At 39.2% G+C, this 22,969-nt stretch overlaps 1 protein-coding gene across 1 annotated transcript in view; it reads left to right on the top strand.

Annotated features, from left to right (window-relative positions):
* Window positions 1–22,969, top strand: part of LOC127415119 (glutamine--fructose-6-phosphate aminotransferase [isomerizing] 1-like) — a 58,805-nt gene that overhangs the window by 11,314 nt on the left and 24,522 nt on the right. Inside the window, exons 2-13 of the mRNA XM_051653688.1 lie at window positions 811–918; window positions 1,037–1,144; window positions 1,633–1,758; window positions 3,823–3,881; window positions 3,969–4,103; window positions 4,178–4,239; window positions 11,678–11,757; window positions 11,918–12,026; window positions 12,365–12,528; window positions 17,846–17,941; window positions 19,075–19,172; window positions 22,812–22,932. Coding sequence (XP_051509648.1) covers window positions 811–918; window positions 1,037–1,144; window positions 1,633–1,758; window positions 3,823–3,881; window positions 3,969–4,103; window positions 4,178–4,239; window positions 11,678–11,757; window positions 11,918–12,026; window positions 12,365–12,528; window positions 17,846–17,941; window positions 19,075–19,172; window positions 22,812–22,932 — 1,266 coding nt within the window. The remainder of the gene's footprint in view (window positions 1–810; window positions 919–1,036; window positions 1,145–1,632; window positions 1,759–3,822; window positions 3,882–3,968; window positions 4,104–4,177; window positions 4,240–11,677; window positions 11,758–11,917; window positions 12,027–12,364; window positions 12,529–17,845; window positions 17,942–19,074; window positions 19,173–22,811; window positions 22,933–22,969) is intronic.

Here is a 22,969-nt window from a genome sequence, read left to right as displayed (position 1 = left end):
GTATCGATGCACCCCTAATATAATATCTGCATCAGCCATTTAAAAAAACTTGATGTAGTGGTTGACCGATATCTAGCGCAATTCTTTACCTTTGGTTTATTTAGGTTCATTTACAAACTGCTGTGTCAGATTCAGCCTTGAGACCTTTACAACTTTTTTCAAAAATCCACTGGAAAATAGTGCACAATCCTAGCTTTATTGGCTTGAATATTTCCAGCCCATTATGATTTGGGACCAACTTGCATGTTAATTAAGAACAGATAGTATGTGATTTGGAATGCAGCCATATCTTGTAATGAATTGGCATGACAGTAAAGATTGTTTGTTTAAAGGTGCACTCAGTAATTTTTTCCTCATAAAAAAAAAAAAAAAAAGACTGAATTTTAATTATATGTAGGAAATCGTGAACACTCACATAAAAAGGAAGACTCCAGTCATATCAGTAACCTTATAAAAGCTACATGGAGAAGGTCCGCACATGGGGGCTGCCATGTTAGAATCACATGAACAGCCAAATACTTCTTGCTTAAAAAAATCTCAGTGATTGTCCTGTTATTTGACACTTTCACTCATTGATTAAAGTAATCATGGCTGACTGTGAATATTAAATTGCTACAATTGCATCTGAAACTGAAAACTATTGATTTTTTAAAGATGCTGCATCCAAGCTGCTAGGTGTCAGTGTAAGTCCAAGATGACACAAAGTCAAAAGAGTGCACCTTTAGTGTTATCCTTTACATACACTCAGAAGGCATGTTTTTCACTGCACTGTCTGCCATGATCATAAACACACTCTGTGTTTGTCTGCAGGCATTTTTGCATATTTGAATTATCATGTGCCTCGCACTCGCCGTGAGATCCTCGAGGTCCTCATCAAAGGTCTGCGGCGCCTGGAGTATCGTGGCTATGACTCTGCAGGTCAGAAACAAACTAGAAAATAACCTGGACACACACACACACACAAACACCACAAAAAACACCTCCAACAGGACCTGCTGATCTTGAAAATAGCTTCTTTTTTTTTTCTGGCCTGCAGGTGTGGGCATTGATGGGGGAAACAGCAAGGAATGGGAGACCAACTCTAAAAGCATCCACTTGATCAAACAAACAGGAAAGGTGAAAGCCCTTGATGAAGAAATCAATAGTAAGTGAATTGTAATTTTACATGTCAAGGTTAAAGAGATAGCTCAAGCAAAAAAGAAAAGTCTGTCATCATTTACTAATTTACTCACAAAAGGAAATGGAGATGTGTTGTTGTTGCATTCCGTAATGTGTCGGAACACAATTTCACACAACATAAGTACGCTTTCAGGACTACTTGTTTGTCTAAACAATAGAAGACAGAGTGAGTGTTTGAAACCTGTTTAAAAACCAGGCATTATTTTTGCAATTCTGTTTGGTTCCGCCAGTGGCGCAGGAATTACACCCTTTTCATTTAAGTACGGTATGTACAATGGGACTGCATGCTTGAAATGTATTAGCCAAGCATTCACGTTTGTGTAGTTTTGTAGAGTATATTTCTGGCCTTTATTTTTTTTTATCTTGGCACTATTATGGACTTTACCATTTGATTTCTGAAGGTTGTACATCTTGTAAAGAATCATTTGCACTCTGTGTGTGTCTATTCTACAGGGCAGCAGGATATTGATCTTGATGTGGAGTTTGATGTGCACCTGGGAATCGCTCACACCCGATGGGCCACTCATGGTGTCCCCAGCCCTGTCAATAGCCACCCGCAAAGATCAGACAAGAACAACGGTTTGCAACCAACACCCTGCTTGTCATAACAAATATTTTAAATATTTCTCTATATTTGAAAGAATTAGGGCTGTCAGTCGATTAAAAATATGTAATCAAGATTAATCACATAATTTTGTGGAGTCAACGAGTTAACACATTCAGTTCCTTTTAGGAAAACATATGTATAAATATTAGGTTTGGCAATATGGATGACACTTCTTGTGGGAATATATGTACTTACTGTATATAAACAACGCTGAAATGACTACTTCACCAAGACCTGCAACAAGGAATTCTTGCATCTAACAATACCTAGCATGGAGCCCATCGCCGAGGTCGCATTAGCCCTTTTAAGATGAAGCAACCCAGCCAAAGTTTGGAAGATGCTTGGACAGCAAAGTGCTGAGCTACTTATGGTGCTGTTTAACCACATCATTGCAGATAATGAAGTGCCCCGAGTCTGAACAACCAGCATTACGGTGCCAGCAGGTAAGGGCAAGGGAGACGTTAGCGAGTGCACCAATTACCGCGTCATACGATAAAGATATTTGAGCGTGTACTGGAAGTCTGCAGCATTAGCTAATTTGGCATGCACTTTGATCCCACGGTGTCCCCGAACTATACGTGCATTAGATTCAACTCTTATACTGCGATGTCACAAGCTCTGTTTGCCACCCTGCTGTGATCTCGGCAACATTCGCCATCCATGTTGGTGTTCACCAAGGATCGGCCCTATTGCCTCTGCTGTTCAATCTATGCATAGATACAGTGACCAAAAACATCCAAGCAGAGAACCCCTGGACAATTCTCTACGCTAATGAGGTAATGCTTGCTAAACACGCCAAGACCTCGAAGACCAAGTGCAGCAGTGGAAAACATGGTTAGACAAGGATGGTTTGCGGCTCATCAAAAAGACGAAATCCTAGAATGGGGACTGCATATAAATAATTATAATTCATTATAATTTTCTTTATTCATCACACATCTATGGCACATATACAGTGAAATTCTTCTTTTTCACATATCCCAGCTAGGCTGGGGTCAGAGTGCAGGGTCAGCCATGATACAGCGCCCCTGGAGCAGATAGGGTTAAGGGCCTTGCTCAAGGGCCCAACAGTGGCATCTTGGCGGTGTTGGGGCTTGAACCCCTGACCTTCTGATCAGTAACCCAGAGCCTTAACCGCTGAGCTACCACTGCCAAATGGCACCATCTGCATTGATAGGAAAGTCCTTAATAAAATTGACTAATTCAAATACCGTGGCTCACTTGACGAGTATGATGGCGACACCCTTTCGCATGCCTGAGTGTGAATCAATGCTGCATGGTTAAATGGCGACAGGTCACCGGAGTCCTCTGTGACTGCAAGATACCTCTCCATCATGAGGTGAAAATTTACAAGACTTATGTGCAACCAGTAGTGCTGGAATTAAGTGCTGGCTGGCCACAACAAAACACAAACAAATGCTCCATGTCATGGAAATGAAGATGCTCTGGTGGATGCTCAGAATATCTAAGATCGACTACATCACAAATGAGAACATACGCAAGACCATGGGCAGAGCGCCAATCACAGAGAAGATGCACGAATGTCAACCAAACGGTGGTAAAAATGCCCTACGACTCAGTCCAGAAAACCACCGGCACTGTGGACAACCGTAGAAAGGCTGGCTTGATCATTTGAAGGAAGGCATGTGACAAGTCAACGTAGCATCAAAAGACGCCTTTGATCGGACCACGCGGAGAGCGGCATACAAGAAAGCGAACCCTGAATCGATGCAGGAAAAACGCTAGGAAGAAGAAGACTGTATATGAAAGACACTTGAAAGAAGCAGATTTGTGCATCCATGCTCTTAAAGGAATAGTTCATCCAAAAATTAAAATTCCATGATCACTTGTATGTTTATGTATGTAAATATGTGTGCCTTGAACTGTTGCATCTCGCTGTTTTTTTTTTTGTTTTGTTTTTTTTTATGTTTTTTTATTTATTTTTTTACTTTTTGTGTGTTGTGCCCATGTCAAGTACAAATCAATTGATTTGAAATGTTCTAATTGTAAAAAAAATTTATTTTTAATTTTTTCAGAATTCATTGTTATTCATAATGGAATCATTACCAACTACAAAGACCTAAAGAAGTTTCTGGCAAGTAAAACATTTTGACTTACATCCATGCATCATGCAAACTGTATTTATTCTGTATTTTGACCATTTCTGACCATATGTATACAGGAGAGCAAAGGTTATGATTTCGAATCTGAGACCGACACCGAGACCATCGCCAAGCTGGTGAAGTACATGTATGATAACCGTGAGAGTGATGACATCACCTTTGCAACCCTTGTGGAGCAAGTCACTCAGCAACTGGTAAACACCTTTCCTAGGGATAAGAATCATGAATAATGAGAATGATGTGGTAATAATTGTCTTCTCTGTGTTAGGAAGGAGCTTTTGCCCTGGTCTTCAAAAGCATGCACTACCCAGGAGAGGCTGTTGTCTCCAGGTAATTTCAACCTGATGTAATCAAAAACACTATTCCTCTTGAGCGTTGCACCGTCCGAGCACACCTTCCGGATGATTTTGGGAGCCCCTTTGCATTGCATACAGTATATGGTAGTTGCTACCTTGCGCCTACAGTAGCCATTGTCTATATCACTGCGCAGCTCCCATAGAGGCCAACTATTAAAATTAGTTTACATATAAGGCAATACTATCTTCTAGTGGAAGGATGGTGCTTTATAATTTTTTTAAATGTACATTTGTATACTTATATGACAACTGGAAAGAATGTGGAATGAGGGCTAGACTGTAATATGTTGGATTACTTTTACTTTGTGAATTCTGTTTACAACTGGCTGTTAGGTTTGCTTTTACTGGTCCTGCATTGCCTATTCATTCTATTGTTTTCAATAAATATGCCTTTATTAGCTAACGTTGATTAAGTAAATGCCTGTCATGTATGTACAATTATCATAATTTAGGGCAAGCACATTGCAAATGTATTCCCTATTTTCAGCATCATTTAGTATCTTATTTCGGTATTGAAATAATTATTTCAAATTGATTGCATCTACAAGTTTTTTTTGACTGTTTTCTTAGTATTTCTTACTTTTAGACCGGGTACGGCACGGGACCCATCTTTATGGTGGTAGCGCGTGAAAGGAACAGTGACGCGCTTCTCCTCTCCGTAGTGCTAGGGTTAAGCCTCCTTTACTAGGATTACAAATTTCTGTTCGTTTTACTTTGATACTCACCCCCCATGGGGACCCGGGGTAGAATAGATCCACAGCACCCCTATGCTGTTCGTAAAAGTTGACAAATGGAGCAACATCTTTGCCGTAAGCTGCAACCCGTGGAATGTGGTTAGCTGCGGCTTTCCCAGGTCCAACACAGTGCTTTGGTTCTAACTTAATATAGACAGGAGGTTGGAAGGTCCCGATCCAATCAAGTGGTTAGTCATGACGTGCCCTGGATAGTCTTTGGCAATTCAATCAGCCATATCTTACTCATCTTGAAGGCGATGGCTTAGGGTCAATCGAGTAAGTTGAACTTTCAGTCCTCCTTGCTCGAGTATATCATCTCCGTATCTCTGGTGCATATCTGCAGGAGATCTGCGGCTCTGTGCATCCCCCTGTTGGGCTCCAGTGTGGGTGGGGAGCAGAGATGATGAAACCAAACAATACTAACATGACTAACAAACAAACCCCAAAAAGACGAATGTTGGATCAGAATTCGGATGATGATTCAGAGAATGGTTCTGTGTTCTCCCATAAAACTGTAAACTGACAGATGTTTTTTCTTCTTGAATCTTTATCACCTGACGCGCCCCTTACCAAGTTATCCCCTTTCGCAATACAGAAGGGAATCTCAGGTATAGCAGGGACTGTCAAAGATGTGAAGAAGTTGAGGTCTGGTCAAATCTTTGTGGAATGTGCAAAGAAAGCTCATGTTGATAATCTAATGCGTGCTAATATATTGGCTGGGGTTCCTATGAAAGTCTCTTATCACCACATCTAAATAATAGCAGAGTAATCCATACAAGAGAACTTCAGGATATGGATGAGGTCGAAATAGCCTCAGAACTAACACAGCAATGAGTAACATATGTGAAGAGAATCGCAATTAAAAGAAGAAGACCAAATAATAAAAACTAACACGTATATCATGAATTTTAACAAACCTCAACCACCCGAAAGAATCCGACTTGGATACTTGAGTGTTCCTGTCGATATCTTCTTTCCTAATCCTTTGAGATGTTTTAATTGCCAAAAGTTTGGCTGTGGCTCTGCTGGATGTAAGAACAAGCCTGTTTGCTGTAATTATGGAGAAGAAGGACATGCAAATTGTTCAAAGCTATCAAAATGTATTAATTGCAAAGGCGACCATCGAGCCACATCAAAAGATTGTACTATATGGATCAAAAAAAAGGAAATCCAAAAAGTAAAATGCCTTAAGACGAGCTACCTGGAAGCACGCAAAGAGGTTGAGAGGATGACTAACTTCAAATTTGAAAAATCTTTTGTTGATACTGTTGAATGCCAAACAGATATGACCTGGTTAAATAAAGACAAACCACAACTAATTAACAAAAGTTCAGTGTCCTCAAAAAGGAAGGTGCAAACTTCAACAAGTCAGACTCAAACCAGTGAAGATCAAAGCTTGATAATAGAGAACTCTCTCTCTTCAAAAGGAAAGAAGTCACAGCACAGCACAAGAGCACAACAATCAAAGGCTAGTCAGGAAAGTAGGTCTCGTAAGATTGAACATACAAAGGACATCAATATGGACTGAATATTAGCCCGACGTAGTTGTAGTGCTTCCCCTAAGGGTAGGAGTAGAGGGCATATTCCCGTTCTACCCACCTGATAGGTAGTCATATTATTCAGTGGAACTGTCAAGGAGTTAAATTTTGCAGAACTTCAACGTTTAACTGCTTTACTTAATCCTCTTGCTGTTTGTCTCCAAGAGACACACTTATCACCAAACAGCACTTTTTCTCTGAAACAATATATACGATTTAATGCATTTGGCCCAAATATACACTATATTGCCAAAAGTATTCGCTCATCTGCCTTTAGACACATATGAACTTAAGTGACATCCCATTCTTAATCCATAGGGTTTAATATGACGTCGGCCCACCCTTTGCAGCTATAACAGCTTCAACTGTTCTGGGAAGATTTTCCACAAGGTTTAGGAGTGTGTTTATGGGAATTTTTGACCATTCTTCCAGAAGCGCATTGTGAGGTCAGACACTGATGATGGACGAGAAGGCCTGGCTCGCAGTCTTCGCAGTAATTCATCCCAAAGGTGCTCTATCGGGTTGAGGTCAGGACTCTGTGCAGGCCAGTCAAGTTCTTCCACACCAAACTCGCTCATCCATGTCTTTATGGACCTTGCTTTGTGCACTGGTGCGCAGTCATGTTGGAACAGGAAGGGGCCATCCCCAAACTGTTCCCACAAAGTTGGGAGCATGGAATTGTCCAAAATCTCTTGGTATGCTGAAGCATTCAGAGTTCCTTTTACTGGAACTAAGGGGCCAAGCCCAGCTCCTGAAAAACAACCCCACACCATAATCCCCCCTCCACCAAACTTCACAGTTGGCACAATGCAGTCAGACAAGTACCGTTCTCCTGGCAACCGCCAAACCCAGACTCGTCCATCAGATTGCCAGATGGAGACGCGTGGTTCGTCACTCCAGAGAACGCGTCTCCACTGCTCTAGAGTCCAGTGGCGGCGTGCTTTACACCACTGCATCCGACGCTTTGCATTGCACTTGGTGATGTATGGCTTGGATGCAGCTGCTCGGCCATGGAAACCCATTCTATGAAGCTCTCTACGCACTGTTCTTGAGCTAATCTGAAGGCCATATGAACTTTGGAGGTCTGTAGCGATTGACTCTGCAGAAAGTTGGCGACCTCTGCACACTATGTGCCTCAGCATCCGCTGACCCCGCTCTGTCATTTTACGTGGTCTACCACTTCGTGGCTGAGTTGCTGTCATTCCCAATCGCTTCCACTTTGTTATAATACCACTGACAGTTGACTGTGGAATATTTAGTAGCGAGGAAATTTCACAACTGGACTTGTTGCACAGGTGGCATCCTATCACAGTACCACGCTGGAATTCACTGAGCTCCTGAGAGCGGCCCATTCTTTCACAAATGTTTGTAGAAGCAGTCTGCATGCCTAGGTGCTTCATTTTATACACCTGTGGCCATGGAAGTGATTGGAACACCTGAATTCAATTATTTGGATGGGTGAGCGAATACGTTTGGCAATATAGTATACATCGTCTGTCTAGCGGGGTGGCCATCTTATTAAGACAGGATATAATTCGCAGTCAGATCACTATAGACACCCACCTACAAGCAATAGCCTTACGTATAACTCTCCATAAAACTATTACTTTGTGCTCAATTTATATACCCCCTGATGTTACCGTGACCTTACAAGACAAATCAGTTGCCACCCCCTTACATCATTATGGGTGACTTTAACAGTCATAGTCCATTATTGGGAGGAAGCCACACTAATGTGAAGGTCAAAAGAGTTGAAGACTATTAGTAATAACACTCTGTGCCTCTTCAGTGATGGTTCAAATACTTACTTACACCCGGGGTATGGAACATATTCTGCCATTGACTTGACAATATGCAAACCTGAGTTATTACTTGACTTCTCGTGGAAAACCTGGGATGACCTATGTGGAAGTGATCACTTCTCTTTGATACTCATCTCTATTTAACATGAGGATTAAAAATAACCAAGACCCGGCAAAAAGCTTTACGGACACTTTAATTGAAATAGCAAATGAAACTAAGCCACATTGTAAGTCTAACCCATGGTTCAACAACAACTATAAAAAGGCTATCAAATCCTGGAAAAAAGCAGAGAAAATCTTCAACAAACATCCAACAATAGAGAATCTTGCAAAACTAAAAAGGTGTTGGGCACAAGCACGAAGAATCATTAATGAGACAAAAAGACAGAGCTGGAGAAATTTTGTATCTAGTCTTACATCAGATACATCATCCAGAAAGATCTGGGATTTGATTTGAAAGATGGAAAATAGGGGAGGTGGTCCACAAGTTCTACACATTAAACATCAAGGCAACCTATTAACTACAAAACAGGAAATGGCAAGAGTCTTTTGAGAAGAACTTCTCACTAGAAAACTGTTGACATAATTTGAATACAATACAACAAGAACAGAAACCCCTTGATTTCTCCTCAAAAAATATGGAATCATATAATCAGCTTTTCACAATTTAGGAACTTTCGAGAGCTTTAGAGCGCACTCATAATACAGCAGTTGGACCAGACAAAATTCATTTTGAGTTTTTGAAGCATCTGCTCCACACAGTACTATTGCTTCTTCTGGAAATTTTTAATAACATCTGGAGAACAGGACATTTTTCTTCATCCTGGCAAGAAGCAATAATTATACCCATACCGAAACCAGGCAAGGACCATTCTGATGCTAACAATCATCGCCCAATAGCACTGACCAGCTGCCTCTGTAAAACTATGGAGAGAATGGTCAATGACTGTCCAGTGTGGATACTAGAATCTGAACATAAGATCAGTAAATTCCAGTGCGGGTTTTGAAAAGGAAAAAGCACAGTGGATCACCTTATTAGACTGGAATAATTTGTACGGGGCAGCTTAATTAAAAAAGAACATGCTGTAGACATTTTCTTCGACCTGGAGAAGGCTTATGATACCACTTGGAGATATGGCATCCTTAAAGATCTATATGAATTTGGTCTTTGAGGCAAATTATAGGAACTACCCTGTCAAATTCACTTATTCAAGAACTAAGGGTCCCTCAAGGAAGCATTCTCTCAGTTACACATTTTCTTAGTATCAAAATTAATAGTATAGCAAATGCTATAATGCCCAATATGTTTAGCAGTTTATATGTTGATGATCTGTGCATTTGTTACAGAGGGAAAATTATGAATATAATCGAACGACAAGTACAAGTATGCATCAATAAGATAAATGAATGGTCAATCATAAATGGGTTTACATTTTCTAAAACGAAGACTGTTTGTATGCATTTTTGCCTTTTGTGGTCTCTACATCCTGACCCAGGGTTATTTTTGGAAGGAGAACCCATCAAAGTCATTAAAGAACTTACATTTTTAGGCCTTGTGTTCGATAACAAACTTACCTTTATTCCACACATGAAAAACCTGAGGAAAAAGTGTTTCAAGACATTGAATATTATAAAAATCAAAATGGGGTGCTGACTTCACTGTACTTTTACGTCTTTATAAGAGTACTAGTCAGATCCAGAAGAAAGTCCTACATTCAAATTCTGGACACCATACATCACCAAGGACTTCGACTGGCTTTAGGAGCATTCAGAACCTCTCCTGTTCAGAGTCTTTTCACAGAAGCCAGAGAACCTTCACTCCAGAACAGATGTTTGAAGTTGGCACTACAATATGCAATGAAACTTAAGGCAAACCAAAGCAATCCAGCCTACCAGACAGTTTTTCACCCCGAACGATCTTACTTATATGAAGACAGACCCAGATATATCGGACCTTTTGGAATGAGGATGAAACCTTATCTAGAGAACCTGGATATCAATTTGGACAACTTAACCCAAGCTCATGTTTGTCCTATTCCACCGTGGGATTTGAAAAGGCCAAATATCATTTTGACAATGACCCAACAAAAAAAAAACAGAGACACACCCTAATGAGTACCACCAGCAATTTTTAAATATAAGATGTGATTTCACTCTTCATAAACCAAAGTTTTCACTGATGGATAAAAAGCAGATAATAAAGTTTCGGCAGCAACAGTTATCGGAGATCAGCACTATGGAATCCGTATTCCTGGACAATGCTCCATCTTTACTGCTGAAGCTCGTGCTCTGCTTTTAGCCCTGGAAAATGTTAAGGATGAAATTTTTTACTCTTCACAGACTCAATCTTGCCTTCAGGCTCTGGAATCTGTAAAGACTGATCACCCCATTATTTTGAGTATTTTAGCTAAAGTAGACTACTTACAGAAAGAAACCTTTTTTCTGCTGGATCCCAGGTCATTTTGGACTGTCAAGCAATGAGAAAGCAGACATCGCAGCTAAAGAAGCCCTTTCTCTAGAAATCGCAGAGTGTAGTTTTCCACCCTCGGACCTAAAACCCTTACTAAACACTTATGTCTAACAGATGGCAGATAGAATGGGACGAATGTAAAAACAATAAGCTTTATAAAATAAATCCCAGTATAACTAATAATCTTTTCTCTAACTTTGAAAATAGGCATGATGAAATTGTATATACTAGATGTCGAATAGGTCATTCTAGACTGACACATGGGTTTTTATTAAAAGATGAAGAACCTCCATTATGTCTTTCCTGTCAGACTATACTGACTATTAAGCACATTTTATTGGATTGCACTGCTTTTAATTCTATTAGACAAAGGTTTTACTCAGAAACAAGCTTATCAGACATTTTTTTAAATGTATCACCTAAAAATATCTTAACATATTTCTAACATAAAACTAAAATTCCTTATTTAATTTTTACATTTTTTGATACTTAATCTGTTCTCGCCGTGTGGATAGCCTTGTTGCTGACATGGTGCTAAAAACAAATAAATAAATAAATTTGTACTTTTAGACAAGTCAATTATATCAAAAATGAAATACAGTGGCAAAAAAAATTTATGCGATCACTTTGGAATTACTTGAAGATAAGATCACATTTTGACCAATTAATGCAGAAAACTAGCTAATTCCAAAGGGTTCACATACTTTTTCTTGCCACTGTATAGTGCTACTATGAGTGAATAAGGTCTGTAGCTCAACCTTGAGTGCTTATTTGCTGAATTTTGTGAATATAAGCTTTATTTTTTAACATCCTGTTATTGTTCTTTCTTCCATTTCTACTGAACTAATTTTTTCTTGTATCTATCCAGGAGAGGAGGTCCATTACTGATTGGCGTTAGAAGTGACCACAAGCTGTCCACAGATCACATCCCCATCCTGTATCGCTCCTGTGAGTTCACACACATGCATACATATAGTCTGAGCTGTGGCTCAGCAGTTTAAGTGGTTTGAGTCTGACATGCAACATGTCCTAATTCCATTTCCCCCCCTCCTCAATAATTTTATTGCACTGTCTGCAAATATGTGTTTCTTTGTATCTTTAAATATAGCTGGTAAAGACAAAAAGAGCTGTAATACTCTGCCCAGGATGGACCAGGATACGTGTCTATTTCCTGTGGATGAAAAAGCTGTGGAGTACTACTTTGCCTCAGATGCCAGGTCTGTTCTTTTTCTATACATGCTCATCTACTTTTTATCTCTCCCTGGTCTTTTTCACATTTTCTTAACCTATTATCTGATGTCAGTACTGTTTCTGTTCTGTGATCAGCCAATGTTGTTTAGCAATATGAACCACACATGTATTCAGGCAGATACAGTTTATAAAAAAAAAAAAAAACCTGCCAAAATTGGTTGATACCGATATGGCCACCTATATTGTTTGTTTACAGTGGTATTATTCTAACACATGGTGTAAAATCTAAAAAGAATTGAGTAGAGTTCAACAGAATACCTGTATAAATGCCTTTTAAATGACTGTGTTTTTGATGTCATGGCAGTGCTGTAATCGAGCACACCAATCGGGTTATCTTCCTTGAGGATGATGATGTTGCAGCGGTGAGCGACGGCCGTCTCTCCATCCATCGGATCAAGCGCACAGCAGGAGACCACCCAGCCCGCGCCATACAGACCCTACAGATGGAGCTGCAGCAGATCATGAAGGGTAAGAACTGATACACTTTTGTAGTCTTTTTTTTTTTTTTTTTTTTTTTTTTTTTTTTTTCTTTCTTCTTTAATCCAGACTTTTTATTGGCATAAAATCTGCTCCATATTGCTGCTTATCATGGCCAATTTATGAAGGGGCTGTCTTACTGACACAAAGTAAAGTGACCAACCACAATTCACTTTTTATGTGACTCTTAGGCCCTGATTTACTAAAGAAAATATACATGTGTGTATAAAAACATGTGCAAACTTGATACAAAGTGCAAAAAAGGTCAGAGCTAATCTACTAACGTAGTCTTCTGAAGATTGCGTCTTTTAAATGCAAAAAATAGCACGTCTTTGCCGTTTTCCCGAAATGAATAAGCAACTAAAAGGCATGTCTCCAAATGTGCAAAATAAAGGGTGGTGTCCATGCAAATTAATTACATTGCACTCGCAAAGTGATTTTTAAGCCAGAAAGTCACTTCAGAAACAGAAAAGTTTGAGAGCAAATTATTACGGATGAAAGGTAGAAAGCCAGACGGGCTGGTTTGAGTATTTCTGTAACTGCTGATCTCCTGGGATTTTCACAAACAACAGTCTCTAGAATTTACTCGGAATGGTGCCAAAAACAAAAAACATCCAGTGATCAGCAGTTCTGTGGACGGAAATGCCTTGTTGATGAGAGAGGTCAACAGAGAATGGCCAGACTGGTTCGAAATGACAAAGTCTACGGTAACTCAGATAACCGCTCTGTACAATTGTGGTGAGAAGAATAGAAGAATGCTATTCTGAGATGCGGGTTGGTGCTGTTTTGGCAGCACGAGGGGGTCCTACACAATATTAGGCAGGTGGTTTTAATGTTGTGGCTGATCGGCGTATATCTTAATAATGGTACATTAGAAACACTTTAACTAATGTTAACATATAGGACCTCACTGTAATGTATTAGGTATCATGAACTTACAATGAACAGTATATTTTTACAGCATTTATTAATCTTGTATCATGTTCATTTATGAAAATACAACAATTGTTTATTGTTGGTTTATGCTAATTCATAATGCATTTACTAATGTTAACATATTGAACTTACAGTTTTAAAAATGTATTATGTTGAAATTAAAATTAACCAAGATTAATATGTACTTGAAAAAGATTGTTCGTTGTTGGTTCATGTTAACAAATACACTCTTATTACTCTCTTATTTTTACCATAATTTTTAAGGCTGGGTAAAAATATCGATTTTCTGATGCATCGCAATCTTCGCTTGAATGATCTTGATATCGATTCTTAAATCCTAAGATCGATCTTTCACTCTGTGTCATCCCTCTATAATGCAAGTAAATCACTCGCACGGTTAACAAAATCTCACGCTATGCGACTAAAAATATATATGATTATCCACTGGCTAGTAAATGTTCAGATTTAACTCACCAGTGATTGAGTAGTATAGTAGAGAAGTTATTAGCAAAGGTCAGCAGAAATTAGATTTCAACTAGGTGCAGTTCACACAGGACATGTTCCTGCATTCAAAAACCGATCCAGAGCACAACAGAATGGAGCAAAACAAGGGTCTCGAGAAACATTTTTCAAATACTTTTAACTTGACAAGGCATCTTAAAAATGCATCTCAACTGTTAAATTCTTTCATGTATTGTGGTGAACCTTAAGCTGGTTTCTCCAGATCTAGAGCACAGTGTAAACAGTAACCCCAAAATTAATAAACTCGCACATACACCCACAAAATAATTAATTGAACCTAATTAATTTTATAATTCCATTTGGCAATTTCATTGCCGCTAGTGGCACAGAATGTACACACTTCACCTCTACTGTTGTTATTAGAGCAAATGTGTTGCTTGTGTTTTCCCATAACCACCTGAGGGCAGTGCAACACATCAGATGTATCTCTCTCTTTTTCTCCTTTTGCTCCTCCTCCATTGTTTCTTTACCCTTCTATCCACTCCTTCTTCTGTATCTTCCCACCTCCCAAAATTTCACTGGACCTATTGTGAAAAACCTCAATTCTCATGACCTATATTTGGGGTATAGCAATCTCTCATCAAGGAACAGTTCCATGTGTTAAATTATTTTTGCATTCCTGCAGTGAATTCCCATGCTTGTGTGAGAAAGTAATTGGTCACAAGTTTTTTGGTCAAAAGATTAGGATTTTTCAATCATGTCTTATAACACTGGCATCTCCTCCAAATGCCCTTTTAGACGAGAGCCGTTCCAAATGATATATACATATTGGTACCAATACCAATATATATTGGTAATATATGTACCATTTGTAAAGAACACATGAGTGAGCAGGCAAAACACGTTTATTTTATTTCTTATGAGATTCATATTCAACTGTAGGTTATAACAGAATGGCACAATCATAAAACAAAACATGGCAACAAAGAAAAACAATGAAATGACCCTTGTTCAAAAGTCTGCATACCCTTAGTTCTTAATACTGTGTATTGCCCCTTTAGCATCAATGACAGCGTGCAGTCTTTTGTAATAGTTGTCTATGAGACCCCAAATTCTTGCAGGTGGTATAGCTGCCCATTCGTCTTGGCAAATTGCCTCCAGGTCATGCAAAGTCTTTGGTCGTCTTGCATGAACCGCACATCTGAGATCTCCCCAGAGTGGCTCGATGATATTAAGGTCAGGAGACTGTGATGGCCACTCCAGAACCTTCAACTTTTTCTGCTGTAACCACTGGAGGGTCAACTTGACCTTGTGCTTAGGGTCATTGTTGTGCTGGAAAGTCCAAGAGCGTCCCATGCGCAGCTTTCGTGCAGAAGAATGCAAATTGTCTGCCAGTATTTTCTGATAACGTGCTGCATTCATCTTGCCATCAATTATCACAAGATTCTCCGTGCCTTTAGAGCTCACACACACCCAAAACATCAGTGAGCCACCACCATGCTTCACAGTGGGGATGGTATTCTTTTCACTATAGGCCTTGTTGACCCCTCTACAATTATGGTAACCAGCATATTGTAACCGGGATTTTTTGTGGCATTGGTGCAGTAAAGTCTTCTTTCTGGCAACTCGACCATGCAGCTCATTTCCAGAGCAGCCTGTATTTCTCCTGAGGTTATCTGTGGGTTTTTCTTTGTATCCCGAACAATTCTTCTGGCAGTTGTGGTTGAAATCTTTCTTGGTCAACCTGACCTTGGCTTGGTATCAAGAGATCCCCGAATGTTCCACTTCTTAATAAGTGATTAAACATTACTGACTGGCATTTTCAAGGCTTTGGATATCTTTTTATATCCTTTTCCATCTTTATAAAAGTTCCATTACCTTGTTACACAGGTCTTTTGACAGTTCTTTTCTGCTCCCCATGGCTCAGTATCTAGCCTGATCAGTGCATCCATGTGAGAGCTAACAAACTCATTGACTATTTATACACAGACACTAATTGCAATTTAAAAAGCCACAGGTGTGGAAAATTAACCTTTAATTGCCATTTAAACCTGTGTGTGTGTCACCTTGCGTGTCTGTAACAAGGCCAAACATTCATGGGAATGTAAACTTTTGATCAGGGCCATTTGGGTGATTTCTGTTATCATTATGATTTAAAAAGGATGTGATAATAAATGGCTTGATATGATCACTATCCTTAAATAAAAGGATCAGTCCATTTGCTTGATCAGTCATATTTTCAAAATCAATGCCAAAATTTCACAATTTCTGCCAGGGTATGCAAACTTTTGAGCAAATATATGTATATATGTGTGTGTGTGTGTGTGTGTGTGTGTATATACATACATATATATGTATATGTCTATATATGTGTATATGTGTGTGTGTGTGTGTATATATATATATATATATATATGTATGTATGTATATGTGTATGTATTTTTTTTTTTCAGAAATATAATCAGATATCTGTTGCTCTGAGTATAATTGAAAAATATTCTCAACACAGAATGTAGAGATTTTATGATGCTTATCGCCTAAAAACTCCCATTCGTGTTACACCAGAAGATTCTTTGTGTATGAAACTGAGTGAAAGGAACATTTTTTTAAACCCATTCTCCTATGGCAGCTTAATTTGCAGAAACCGCTATAAGTAAATCATTTGTAGGTTTATATTCCTTGAAGAGTGTGAACATTGGCACTGTGCCTCTATCACAGGGTTCCCACACATCCTGGAAAACCTGGAATTTTGCAATACAGTTTTCCAGTCATGGAAAATTATAAAAATACCTAATTGTCCTGGAAAATATTTTAGTATAGTAAAACTGTTTGACTATATCGCTAACAAGGTTTTTGATACATGTAAAAAAAAAAAAAAAAACATGGTGAGGATTGGGAATAGGTGTCAGATACACAAATTTATATAGTTTTTGTGTATAGTATTTGTCGCCGGCTGCGCATTGTGAAACAACATCAATGGTTGACTGTCGTGAAAGAAGCCTTGTCATGTACATTCTCTACTCATCTGCTGTCATCTCTGCTTTACTCTGACGAAATGGTTTATGTACTGATACAGTGCAAAATATGATTTTGTTAACTACAAAAACATTTAAGTTGTAAATTTGAGACAATGACAACGGTTGGGCCGCTGATTGTTTTTATATATGAATTCACACCCCGAGGTGGTAGTGAATTAATTTATCTGAAAAACAGTCAGTCCTCTTATACTGCGTTTATCACATTAAGGTCCCTATGATTTCTGTTATGGGAAAACATGGACGAAATCAATGAATTCAGTCATAAAAATGGCATTAGCTATAAAAAAAAAAAAAATTAATTGAATTGTCATGGAATTTCATAGATTTGGGACAAAAATGAATTTTGGAATGCAAAAATAATCAAATTAAAAAAAGCAATATATACTAGTGTGATTATTAAACCGCAAAAGGCTGTGATTCCATTTAATAAATATATAATCTGCATGTGCTGTGCCCTTCAAAATGAATGTGTGAAGCCAGCCGCTCACACACTGAAAACACTACATCATGTAAATTTTACACCCGATGGGCACATGGAATGTCCTGGAAAATTGTGCCTTGAAAAAGAGTGGGAACCCTGTGTCAAAACATTGTTCTGAATGGTTGAGCAGTCTGACTGAAATGCAAAAATGATATAGTATAATTGCACACCTTAGGAAGTCCATTAACCAATCAGAATCAAGCATTCAACAGCTCCGTGCTATAACAGTTTACATTATATTGTGTATATACTTGTTATACCATATTGTTATACATAAAAATGCAGTCGTCCAAAAGTGACCCAGCACACCTGGTATGTCATAAGAGGATAGTTTGTCATGGTTTACTGCTTACTAACATAACTTTGTCTCTGGTTCATTTTCTAAAAATAGGAAACTTCAGTTCCTTCATGCAGAAGGAGATCTTTGAGCAGCCAGAGTCTGTGGTCAACACCATGAGAGGAAGAGTCAACTTTGAGAACAACACCGGTGAGCCAGTTTGTGCTCTGAGCCGTGAATCATTTATTTCAAGACAGGACATGACTCAAGTTTTTGAGGAGTTTGGGACAGTTTCTGGTGAATCTAGATGCTTCATGTATTTATGTATTGTGAAACTAATCAGAAGTAGTTGGTCTAATAGGAACAGTGGAAACCTCTCCCATAATTCTTCTGTTGACTGGGTTGTTTACACACGTATGTGTTCGCTTTTTGTGCTGAATGATCACTCAAACTTATCTTTATCTGTAAGAATGGCCTCATGAACAATGAGTCAGATTTAGAGTTTTTGGGGGCCTGGGTAGCTCACCAAGTAAAGACGCTGACTACCACACCTGGAGTCGCAAGTTCGAATCCAGGGCGTGCTGAGTGACTCCAGTCAGGCTTCCTAAGCAACCAACCGGTTGCTAGGGTGGGTAGAGTCAGGTTGAGTTAACCTCCTCGTGGTTGCTATAATGTGGTTCTCACTCTCGGTGGGGCATGTGGTGAGTTGAGCATGGATGCCGCGGAGAATAGCATGAAGCCTCCACATGCGCTAGGTCTCCGCGGTAATGCACTAAACAAGCCACGTGATAAGATGCGCGGATTGACGGTCTCAGAAGCGTAGGCAACTGAGATTCGTCCTCCGCCACCCGGATTGAGGCGAGTCACTACGCCACCACGAGGACCTAGAGCGCATTGGGAATTGGGCATGCCAAATTGTTTTGTTCATACTTTTGTGTGTGAAACAGCTCAAGATCATAATGACATTACTGGGAATAGCTGAATTATCCCAGATTTTGCACTTGAAAAATTGTATTTCTGTCAGAATTTGCTCACGCTCTTATCGTTCCAAACCTGTATGACTTTCTCTATTGCTGGGAACATAAAATAAGTTATCTAGCAGGTTGTCCAGACTACACTTTTCCATAAAATAAAGTGAATGGTGACCACAGCTGTCCCTGGTCCCCATCCACTCTCATTGTATGAAAAAGAGCAGTTTGTACATTCAGTGAAATATCTAGATGGTTCAATGGAAGAAAGAAAGTCTCATAGGTTTGGAGTGATATGAGGGTGAGTAAATAATTACAGAATTTTCATTTTCAGGAGAACTATCCCTTAAACGTGTGTGTGTGTGTGTCTTGCAGTGACCTTGGGAGGACTGAAAGATCACATTAAAGAGATCCAGAGGTGTCGAAGGCTCATCTTGATCGCTTGTGGGACCAGTTACCATGCTGGAGTTGCAGTATGTAAATCAAAACATACTCAAATAGACTCACAAAGGTTTAAATCCAGCAATTAAAGTTGTCATATGATGTCCCTTTTGAAATAAGAGTAAAACGTACTATAACTTTCAGAGCTCAAAACTTCCTCCCCAGTCCAAAAAGGTTCTATTGAAACTGTTGCAAAAACAATGTAATGCAAATAGGCTATTACTGAAGGATGGGACAAGCCATGTTGGATGCAAATAGGGGCTTTAACAAAGAAGCTTTAAAGGCACAGCAGCAAAAAAAATTTTTAATTCTAAATATCAGAGAGAGGGTGTAAAATGGTCCTAAAAAACTAAATTATGGTGGGTTTGACTATTAATGGGCCTCACGAAAAAAAATGATGAAACAAATGTGTGACATAAGGTTTAATACTGTTATCAATAGTCCATTTCAAATCAGTGCTTCTCATGCACCCTAATGCTGTGACCTAACCAGGCACTATGCAAAGTTTCTAGTGTCGTGTAATTTTTAGTCCTCAAAAGGTGGCACTATGTCATGAAAAAAGTCTCTGAATACATAAGTCAGGCATATGAGGTATCGATTGAAAGCTTAGAATCTGAACTTTTCTTAGATGATCATCACTTCTGCATTTTTGTTACATAAAATAACAAAATAAGGTCTGAAAACATTTGCGTCGCAAATCAGCGCCACCTAGAGGTCATGTGGTAGAAATATTAATATGAATATAAAAGACTTTCAAATAGCCCTTAAATAGACATCTCATATATCAAATGAAAGCTCTCATTCTCAGTAAAGTGACTGTACAGTTCATTTTGTAGCCCTAATACCACAGTTTGAAAGATTTTCAAAAGAATCACAAAGTGAAATATGATTTCTGTAAGACATCAAATAGAAACATCTCATTTATGCACTGATCACTACTACTGTAAGCCCCAAATAGCTAAAAAATGTACTTGCTTTTACCTTAGGCAGTTTTCTAAAAAAATAGCTATTTTTTTACTTGTCTTTTGAGCTTTCTTGTGTGAATAATCCAGTGTTATATCTTAGATGTCCAGAACAATATATGCTAAACAAATCATCGTAAATGTATGTTATCAACTATTGATGGTAAAGTGTTGTACATCATCGCAAAGGGGAGGATCTCTGCTTTCTAATGACACATCTTGAGCTTTTAGTCAATACAGAGGTCGAGATATCCAATGAAACAGTGGGGGTGGTACGTGAACTAGAGGTCTTCACGGGTCCAAAAATGTGTGCCCCAACTCAGAGAGACCCGGAAATGTACTACCCGGACCTGAACCAGACCCCTCTGTTATTTGAAAGCTTGGATCCGTACCCATGCAGAACCAAGAAATACCAGACCCGAACCGGACCCATCTATTATTTGAAAGCTGGGACCCGGACCCGGCTGGGAGACACAGACCCGATCGACACTGCTTTCACAGCTGATTGCTATTAACAAGTTAATTTACAAGTTGTGAAAACAAATCTTTGTGTCTTACCTAATGTAACGTTAGTAGCCTTCTCCCCTGTGCCTGGCCATGATGCATATAATCCATCCTCCTTGCCAAGAAAGTTGGTAAAAAACATCCAGGTTTTCTGTGATTCCTCTCTTGGTGATTGAAACAGCATAGCTTATCTACTCATTATTTCAGCTTCAAAAGTCTACTTGCTATCAAGGTGACGGATGACAAACTTGACTTGTTTAGAATCAGCTTTGCAGTTTTTTTGTATCTCGCATAAGATAACTTTTGACTGTTTGCCCTTTTGAACTATAATAACGATTACTCGTTCATTGTCACGGCTGCTAATGTTAGCATTGCTAATTTGCTATCGTGAGCCTTAACTCTGCTCTGCTTCTGACGTCACTCAGCTCATTGTGGCTCCGCTCCGTTTTTCACCTTATGTCCCGCCTGCACTTTCTCATCCTAATTTTACAATGTTGCAAGTTACAACACACACACAGCACCATCATCATCAGTGCTGTCTGATCACGGCCGGGTCTTCTCGGATCGACTCGGGTATTACACATAATGTTAAACAGACCTGGGACACGCAGCAATAGAATGGGACCCGACCCGGGCCCGGCTGACCGTATAAAACGTGGATCCGAACCCGTATGGGTCCTGGGTCAGGTCTCGGGTCCTCGGGTTAGGGTGGACTCGTGAAGACCTCTAGTGTGAACTGAAAATTAGACTGAATGTCTAAAGAGGAGCACATCTGTGAGGGCTAAAACGCGTTAGAGTGCCACCTACATTTCAGATCGGCATTTTGTTATGAAAGGTGATTCTTTTGTCTAGTACTGGCTGCCATCTAGTGGAATAAAATGAGACTTTTTGGAGGGAGATGGAGTGAGCAGAACCAGAATTACATGCTTACAAAGTAACAACCTGGGCTGTAGCAAGGAATTCTGGGACCCATGTATATTGGTCTAGGCCCCTTTCATATTAAAAATACAGTTTAAAATTTGTTGTGGGCCCCCCTGTGCCTGTGGGCCCCTAGAGTTGTTATCACCTTTCACCCCATTAGCCTTTCACCCAATTAGCTATGGCCCTGAGGCCAACTATATATATATATAATATATATATATATATATATATATATATATATATATATATATATATATATATATATATTTTTTTTAAATCTATTCATCATAAGATTGTAAACATATACAATATTATTTATGAATAATGGGAATTTATTTTATTTGAGGTTTCTAAAAAAAGTTAAACCAGTTTTTTGGCAATTAGTCCACAGTAGGTGTTAATGGTGAGCTTTGAAATTTGAGTGTCAAAAATTGCAGGCGGCAGCCCAAAAATGCCCCAGAGTTGAAGAGGTTAAGTAAGAATCACAGCCAATCAAAACTTATCTGATGTTTAATATACAGCTAGGTGGCGCTGAAATTTGGACCAATGGATTTCACTATGGGTGGGGCTAGCTAGCATGAGGCCACAGAAATGGAAACCAAATGAGTGACAACGTCTCAAAACACGTCGCTTGCACTGGTTTGGACAAAAACACAGATTAACATGGAAGAGATTCATCGCTTGTTGCTTCATCCACAGTTTTCCTGACAAACCACTGGGCGGCGTCATGATGATTCTGATTGCCGTTGGACTAATTTCTGGTTCTGGTCTCTATAAGAAACTACCAATTTGAGCATTCCAGATGGAGAACAACAACCATTTTAAGTGTTAGTTGGAGTAAAAATTAGTTCAGGCACAACTTGTGAAGCAGTTGTTGGCTGTCATAACAACTTGAAGTAGTTAATGATATCAACATAACTAACCTCGGGCCATCACTTTATGTCATCTATCCACTCCTTAAACTTTGACGGGTGAGGCACTGTCAAATGACGTTCATCGCGACTCTGTAATGTAACAGCACAGTGAAGCCACATGCTATTTTATTTGCCAATTTTTACAAATTTAATATGCTAAACATTACATTATCTGCTAAAACCATACGCTGATGCGAGTGAAAACTTTGGAGACCGGAAAACGAAAACAGACTCCGGTTATGAATCGTGGAATAGTCTGATGTTCAGGAAGATAGGTGGATGTGATTTTGCCTGGTTAAGACACAGTGTAACTAACAAAACTGGAACACACATGTTATCATAATTCATGTTGCTTCTATTTCCTCTTTAGACTCGTCAGGTGTTGGAAGAACTGACTGAACTTCCTGTCATGGTGGAGCTGGCCAGTGATTTCCTGGATCGAAACACGCCTGTGTTCCGCGATGATGTGTGCTTTTTCATCAGCCAATCAGGTCAGTTTGTGTGCCTGTGTATGAAGCTGTGGATTAT

Source organism: Myxocyprinus asiaticus, chromosome 24 (assembly GCF_019703515.2).
Source record: "Myxocyprinus asiaticus isolate MX2 ecotype Aquarium Trade chromosome 24, UBuf_Myxa_2, whole genome shotgun sequence".
NCBI lineage: Eukaryota > Metazoa > Chordata > Actinopteri > Cypriniformes > Catostomidae > Myxocyprinus > Myxocyprinus asiaticus.
This window is presented reverse-complemented; position numbering and strand designations above follow the sequence as displayed.